Source organism: Pteropus vampyrus, unplaced genomic scaffold, assembly GCF_000151845.1.
Source record: "Pteropus vampyrus isolate Shadow unplaced genomic scaffold, Pvam_2.0 Scaffold4, whole genome shotgun sequence".
Taxonomy (NCBI): Eukaryota; Metazoa; Chordata; class Mammalia; order Chiroptera; family Pteropodidae; genus Pteropus; species Pteropus vampyrus.
Genome location: NW_011888785.1, coordinates 99,721 through 108,278, shown reverse-complemented (window position 1 = coordinate 108,278; position 8,558 = coordinate 99,721). Strand labels below are relative to the sequence as shown.

Here is an 8,558-nt window from a genome sequence, read left to right as displayed (position 1 = left end):
ATATAATTTTTTTCTAGCTTCTTGAAAAGGGATTTTGTTACTCTTGGATATTTGATTCATTCCAGCCTCTCCTATTTATAAACAACATGCAGAAAACAATTTGACACTAAAATCCTTTTTTCTTAACTAGGATAATTAGCTTAACATAAATTCCTAATGTTGATCAAAGGGTACAATCTCTACATGGCTTTTGAACAATGTTTAATGTTTACGAATTTTTTTAAATGGTATCAATTGCATTGCTCTTATCAATGTGTAGAAAGTTTTAGTTTAACTTGTCAGCTTTAGGCATTATCATTTTTTAAAATCTTGGTGTAATTGTGTGTGTGTGTGTGTGTGTGTACATGTGCGCGTGTGTATAATCTATATAGTGATAATGTTTCTTGATTTGTACCTTGCATAATTTATGTGATTACACATTTTATGTGCTTTCTATAATTGTATTTCCTCATGTAACTTTCAGGTACTTTGCTTCCATGAAATTATTGGCTTCCAGGTGTTTATGAAACATTCAAACACTTGACTGTGTTACATCAGTGATCATAAGCTGGCTGTCTATCAGCTGCATTCAACCTATAGATCAATACAGTGCTTTTATTTTGCACAGTGTTTTAAAATTAAAATTGTTGCCAACAATGAAATAGAGTTCTCGTTTAAATTCCAGCCTCCACTGAAAAGTCGGAGATCTCACTGCATGGGCTCTGCCGTCCCCACCGGCACAGGTGTGAGAGCCTCAGGTGTCCTTCTAGGTGGGTCACCTGCTGTCCAGGTGACTATGGTCTCCAACGCCTGCTGTTGTTACCGATCTGCTTCACTTATTTATTTATTTATTTTTGTCTGCCTGATCCTCCTAGACGTTCCAGCCATCAGACAGCCTTTGTTACTTCAGAAGCAAATGTGTTTCTTGTCACTTGTTTCTCACAGGGACCGTTACTATGGTCATTTAGGCCACACACATAAAAGGCATCATCTGTCCTCCTCAGACGATGATACACTTGAGCCTTGATAGTGGGTTCTTTTTCAAAAGTTTCTGTGGTAACTTGACTCTACTGCCCAGTCGCTGAGCTTCATGACCATGCTCAGCTCACCACCCTTGCTATTCGATGGCTTGGTGTCGCTGTTATGGGTGTTGACATTCTCAAGATACTAGGTGAGGAAGGGTTTCAGTCTGAGAGGTCGAACTTAAACTAGAGGTGTCACAGTTGAGCAAAAGTAAGAATCTATAAAAGGACATGAAAAAGAGAAAAGAGAAGCTGGGACACAAGCGTCAAGCTAGCAATATCATTGATAAATTGCTTAATTGATAATTGATTAATTGGCTTATTGATAAATAAACTGGTTAGCAGTGGTTTAATTTATAAGGCCTCTGAAGTGGGACCAGTTCATCCTAAATCGAGTGGTTTTGTTGGTTTGTGCTGATACCACTGAGTATGAGAGAATGCAGAGAGCTGGTGTGCTTGGGTTTGCTCCAGAGAACTAGTATAGGGAGCAGAGAATAGTTCAGAGCTTAAGAGCTAAAAGGGATCTTGAGATTCATTCAACTCACCTCTGCCCTTTTGCAGATAAGGCAACTAAGATGCTGGAACAACTTAGCAAATGTCACAAAACCAGCTGGTGGTACCTGATGGGTCAGAGCCAGGTCTCCTGCCCTTGCTGATGCTTTTTTTTTTTTTTTCTTCACATACCCTGCTACCCAGTGAAAGGGTATAGAGTGGGTTTTATAATCTGGGATATTCAGAGGTCTTATTCAACAGTGGGCTGTATGAACAGAAAGTTAATTGCTGTGATTCTCATCTTTGTGAGGGTCAGCCAAGAAACACATGGATGACCATAAGGATGGCTTGCCCAAGGAAAGTTACTTTAGATTTAAGTAATTAGGTCACAAGCAGTACTGAAATAGAAGGCAATGGAGTGATCGTCATAGATTTTTCACTTCCTGAGAGGACATATTCATAATAAAGAATACATACAGATAAAGGTATTGGAATCCCTAGCCCATACCAAAGTGTAAACTGTTTTAAACACATTGCTAAGGGATTATGGGTAGCTCTCTTCCCTGTGCTGTGTGAAATGTTGGCAGCTTTTCTGCAGAGGTTGATTTTCCATCCAGCCTGAGAAGAGAATAGATTAGGAATCTACAGCTAGAACTTGAAGGATTCTAATCAGGGATTTTAGATACTAAGTGAATGATTTTCTTATCACTTTACAAATTTGTGGTGCAGTGTCTATATTGCATGTAAAGCTGTAGCCCTTAATGAGAGGAGGATAATATGTTTAATATTGAGGGAAAAAAATCCTTTCATTTGCTATGGTGAGCTCAACGGCTTTCATTACGTTCTCCACTGAGATCTCTAACAACTTTCTAAGCAACCACAAAATTAAAGGCACACAACTTAAACCTACATAGCAGGTCCTCGACTAGCTTCATTTCATTCAGCATTGTTTTGTTATACTCCTGATGAGATGCCGTAGAAACTTAACTCTTGCTTATATCAATTAGCCTATTGTAAAACTGGTTTTGTTATATGTTGTTTCACTTAAAGTCACACAGCCTGTCCACAATGTTAAGTGAGGACTTACTGTAATTTATATGAGGTTAAGCTATATCAGGAAGAAATAATAAACACAAAAACCTTTAGAAATTTATAGGTTTTTGAGATCCTTAAAGAGGGGAATTTTGAATCTTCATAACAAATATGGCAAGTGAAGAACTGGAAGGAACCTAGCCGATGGTCCTATGAGTCTGACTAGCGCTGCATAAATCTATGTCTTTCTTTAATCCTTTTCTCCTTTCCTTTTCCTCTATTCAAAACTAGTTCTTATGGCATCTGTCATCTAGATTTTGTCCTATAATGCTGCGTAAGCCCCCAGGAGAGAAGTTTGCTAACTTCAAAGAATTGCCAATAGTTAACCTACCTATATTAGCTCTTATCTTTGCAAGTGACCTTGTGCTGTCAGGTAAGGTGACCATATTTGTAAAATCCATAGTCTGATAGATTTTCCCCCCGGCTTATGTATTTCTTTATATGAAAAAAACATTGTGTAGAATATTTGCTGGTAGGAATATCCATGCAAATTCTGATTACACAGTTGTCATATCTATGAAGATTAGCAACATTTAGTTATTGCAAGAATGTATAAATCCAGAAGTTCTAATATTTTGTAGATTAATATATACAGGTGCCTGAATTTCAAGAATCTGCTTTCTGTCTCAGCATTGCTGGCCCAATGCAAGACATTATTATTTAAAATTATTCATTAAAATTTAATAAAAAATTGAAACATGTTTTCTGTAAAAAACTCTTAAACATATTTCTGATGATTTCCTTTCATTGAATCCTAGGCAACAGCTTACCTTTCACCTGACGACCTTTTGAAAGGAGAAATTGAAGACTCCCTGGAAAAGGTGCAGGTGGCTATTAACATCTTAAAGACTTTCAAAAACTCCTTTTTCAACTATAGAAAAGGACTGGCAAAGTATTTTATGGGAGACAAGGAGCTGAAACCATGGGATTTCCAGTCTCATCTGGTGTTCTGTAGATTTGACAAATTTCTTGACCGTTTCATGAAAATAGAGGTATTCATATATTGACTTGTACTTTATTCACATTGTAGGTGGGTTCAAGAATCCTGTAGCTTTTTATATGATTTAGGGAACCGTTTATTATATTTGGGTGGAAGGTGGGAGGTCTGTTTTCTTAGTGATTCTCATGATGAACTCATAAGACCAGTGCTGTAAAGATAGTTTTAAACGCTTTAGTTTGACCTTTTTTTAAATTCATTTTTGATTCTTTTATTATACTTAGTATAAGTAAATCCTTTTATGTACCACTGACCCTTGATTTATAATTTACTAAGCTCCTGGAAGACAGTTGTAAATCAGGAAGCTGTAAATGAATCCCCCTTTTCCTGTATATGATTAATGTTTGACATTGAGATTTCATACCTGAGAACCATGTGATAAAATCTAAAATATCATACTACCTTTTAGTATAAAAATATATATTCTATGCTATTAAAATATTAAAACCATTCATAAAAATAAAAAACATGAAAATATATGCACTGTATAATATTTTAAATACCTAAAAAGCAAACATTGAATGAACACACACTTGTCCACACATGCACACACCTATTAGTATGGAGCCAACTGGCTAAGGTTTTTTTTTTTTTAAGTTTGAACTAGTGACACTACCTTATTTTCTTTGTAAAGCTCTTCCTAGCAAGTTTGGGCTTTTTCGTTGATGTAAGATTTGTTGAATTTCATTGAAAATTAGAGCTTTATGTTTTGAAAATTCTAATTATCACGTAATCATCCTGAATTCCTCTTAAAGTCTGAATGTGGAATGTGTCACTACAGGCAGCTTGCATCACCCTTTCATTAGAGTCTCTTAAGCTCTCTTTCAGTGAGAAACATCTGATTCACAGCAAAGTGTAGGCTGCTGAAAGTATGAGTTTTGGGTATTACCTGGGGATCTGACTTATGATTAGAAGGATTTAAAATTAGAGTCATATGTTTAGCCATGTTAAGTTAGATTTGCCTGTGCTGCTAGATAATTTTCAATAAATGTGAAAATGGGAGTATGATTTTTAAAACTGCAGTTACTTTGTTTAAATCAGTATTTATTTTGTTAGGTAAGTGTACATTAATGTGTGGATTTTGAGCGTTTGAAAGTGTTATTTTTTTGAAACTTTAAAATGTTCTTTTCCCGGTCAAGGTGTTGTAAAGTATCTTTACTGTTGTATGTTTTTTACAAAGGACATATTTGTCACCGTATTGGAATTTGAGAAACTGGAGAGACTTGAATTTGGTGGTACCAAGGGAGCAATTTTAAATGGACAAATCCACAAGATGAATGAAGAATTTATGGAACTTTGTAAAATTTTTAAACACAGCACTTACAACCCATCTGATTACAATAACATGGTAATGTTGTACTTTTGTGTTTTTATTTTGTGGAATCTGATGCTTTTAAAGTTGGGGATGACGATGGGTCACGGTGATTATAGGTACTGTCCAGTCCACCTCTCTAGGATGAAAGAGGTTAAATGACTTGTCTGAAGTCTCTTAGTGATAGATCAGGGACCAAGACTTAGGCCTTTGTATTTTCAGTTTAGAACTGTTTCTAATATTACAGTGGACCTCAGTCTGGATTTGTTTCTTGATTATATATATTGAAAAGGGCCCTTCCACATTAAGTGATTTTGATCTGATAATCTGATGTCATGTAACTTGTGTGTTTTATTTTTAGCCTTTTCCTGATCACTAGATAACTTTTTTGGTCTATTTGAACATTTATTTTCACTCTGTTCACTACATATATCATTAACGTGTATTTTGTCTCTCATATTTTTTATTGTTATTCTTTAGAGCTATTTACAATTTCATATTTTCAACCTCTGGAAATAGGAAGCTTTCCAATTTAAGCCACTTCTGTTTCCTGTCACTCCTAGCATGTTACTAGCCAGGGAGTTACCTGTGAGCGTCCCTACAGCTCTAGGATAAAAATAGCTTTATTTTAGTGGTTTGCCAAGAACAGCAAAGCCTGGGTAAGAAAAAAAAAAAAAGATTTAGCTCTCATCCTTATTGTTTTATAAGGAATGTGAATTTATTCACTATGGTGTTTCTATTTGGCTGAATAGTCGATTTTTTTTTTTTTTTTTGAAATATACAAATACAGTAGTCAGCTGTGTTTAAGGATGCGGTAGGCAGACTCCATCCCTCTGAACCATAGCCGGGTTTTGGGAAGAGGCGTAAATGGTGAGGGGACATTGCCATTCTGTGTCCCTGCTAATTTGTGGAAAAGTAGGAGGAACCTGGGACCTGGGACTGTGGTGTTGACAGCCTGAGCTTGGCTCCAGGGGCTGTAAAAGTCTGGCACTTGGCAGGTGATCAGTGACTGCGGATGGAGTGTGACCCTCGACCCTCGGGAAACCTGGGCTTAGCTCTCCTGAGCAACTGAGCAGACGAGGGTGTGACCCGTGGCCACAGGGCCCCCAGCTACATTAGAGTAGCAAGAGAGTCTTCAATTTTTCACAGTTACAAAACCTGGCCGAGTCTCAGACAATGCGGCCACGGGTTAGCTAATGTCACTGCCTTGGCAACCCCAAAGGTCCTGAATTTATCCCTGTGTCTGCCCCGAACCAGCACAGTTACAAACATGTAGGAATAGAAAGGTTTTTGGCTCTTGACATACATATGCATACATGTTTGTATTTTGGTATTTCGTATTCTGGAGCCCCATTTATTGTGCAATTAAAATGCCCCAGGCTTACCTCCAACCTGCAGGTGTGGATTGGAGACATCAGCAACCTGTCCTTGAAGTTCCCCCTTGGCACCTTCTCTGTTATCTCCCTTCTCTTAGAATAGAATCTAGAAGTTCCTTGACTTTGGTCATTCCTTGAAATCAAAGTGGAATTAACTAAAAGTTAACTTAATTGATATGCTTATGTTGAAGAAAACCTTTGCTTCTTTTCAATGTGTCCTGGTTATCAATGTTGTCTCAGAATAGTGTAATTTTTGCTTAATAAGTTGTTTATTTTGGTGCTTTTTAGCTGAATTCATTGTACTGATTTTTAAGATGAAATCATTAAGATGAAAGTTGGTAATTTTTATGAGACACAATTTTAGCAAACTACTTCCAACTTAGTATATTTCTCCAGGTGTATTATCCCTTCCCCTTTCACTGCATACACCCCCATGGCTTCCCCCATCCCCATCAAATCTACTCTAGTGCCAACTGAACAGCTGAGTGTATCATGATCAGCCTCCCTGCACTTTAGTATGGAAATGCTTTAAATGTGTTCCACTAAATTAAAGAAATAGTGCCTGGAAATTTTCTTTTGGAAATGCTGCTATTTCTCTTTCTTCATCAATCTCAAGCCTGTTAATCAAGCTTTGAACCTTCGCTGGTATGGCAGGAGGTCTGCCACTGTGGCCCATTTATATAATGTGCATTCATAAAATGGTTTTGGGTTTCTCAATTATTAATATTGAATGGAAAGGTCACTTTAGGTATTCTTTTTGACTTTCTAAAGGATTGTTTGAGGTCTAGACAATTATGGGCAGAGACTTGCTTTCTTATTTATTTTTTTAAAATTGAAACATATTTGACTTATAACTTTATGCAAGTTTAAGGCATACAAAGTTAGTACATTATATACTGTATATGATTGCCATTGTGTCGTAGTTTGCGCCTCTATCACGTTAAATAGTTACTCTTTGCTGTTAGTGGTCAGAATCATTCAGCTCTAGTCTTCTAGCAGGTTTGTTATTAGTGAATATAGACAACGATATCGCATTAGAATGTCAAACTTGCCAAAAGACTTGCTTTCTTAATCGTTTATGTTTAATAGCTTGTCGGGAGTCTTTAGGCTCAGCAGCTTTGCTTTGCTGACATTCTGAGGTGTTACTTGATTGAATAAAATTCTCCAGATAACTAAAGCTATTCGTCTTAAAGATAGCCCCTTTGCTCCACTTAGTCTCTGTTAATCGGAGTTTATTAAACTTACTGAGCAAGCGAGGGGTGCCAGGCATGTGGCAAACCTTCACACACATCCCTGTGCCATTCTCGCTGTAACCTTGAGTGTGACCACTAAGCAGATGAGGTTTAGTAAATTACCTGAGATGACATAGTTTCCGGGGAGTGGAACAGAGATTCCAGTCCAGAACTCTCAATCACCGACACTCCAACTCTTTAGTGTTTGCTGCATCCTCGTTGAAATGAAGCAAGTAAGTTCGTCCGGGGCAGTTGGAGGAACTCACTCTAAGACCTGTGCCCTGAGGTGGGGTAATTCAAGATGCTGTGTCTCTTTCCCTTTTTCCTGCTAGTTTACAGTGGAACGGTTGATACCAATACCTAGCCTGCCATTATACCAGAATCTAAAATATATTTTTAAAGTAGTTATTAATGTATACTAGGTTGCATTCCAGTTCATGCAATTAGTGCTCTGTTCTGTTTCAGTCTATTGAGCTATTAATTCTTTTGCTCTTAACAATATGTAGCATTTTTGAATTTTAACTATATAAATTTCTTATTAGTCATCTATAAGATTTTTATGGCTTGCTTCCTTATTTTTCAAGATAAAATTTATTTTAAAACATTACTTATTTATTTTTTGGAAAGGCAACCTACAAAATTTCGTCTCTTACCCCACTGCCTTTTTCCTTAGTTTTCCATTTTTCTCCCCAAAGGCATCTACTATTACGTGTTTCTTATATAATGTTCCAGAGATATTTAGTGCATGTATGTGTGTGTATATATATTCTTTTGTACAGAAACTTTGCACAAATAGCATCCTCTACACATTATTTATACCTTGCTTTTGTCCATTAATATATTTTTGTCTCATTCTGTGTTACTACAGTAGCATTGCCTGCTTCTTTTTTAAACAATTGTATATTATTCCATTGTATTTATGTACTGTTTTTTTCAATGTTATTTAAAGTAGCGTAGATATCATTTTTTAAAAATTTACTTAGGAACTTATGCTTCTAGGAAGATGGAGTAGATGTACTTTCCCCTATTTCTCTCACTAAGTACAACTAAAATACT

The 8,558-nt window shown here is 36.5% G+C and overlaps 1 protein-coding gene across 8 annotated transcripts in view; it reads left to right on the top strand.

Annotated features, from left to right (window-relative positions):
- LOC105294974 (dynein heavy chain 11, axonemal) overlaps positions 1 to 8,558 on the top strand; it is a 128,174-nt gene that overhangs the window by 20,728 nt on the left and 98,888 nt on the right. For 6 of the 8 annotated variants that reach the window (XM_023532765.1, XM_023532768.1, XM_023532780.1 and 3 more), the window contains 2 exons: positions 3,344 to 3,577; positions 4,763 to 4,930. In XM_023532765.1, the coding sequence (XP_023388533.1) occupies positions 3,344 to 3,577; positions 4,763 to 4,930 (402 nt within the window). The remainder of the gene's footprint in view (positions 1 to 3,343; positions 3,578 to 4,762; positions 4,931 to 8,558) is intronic. The other 2 variants (XM_023532793.1, XM_023532791.1) reach the window with 1 other exon arrangement.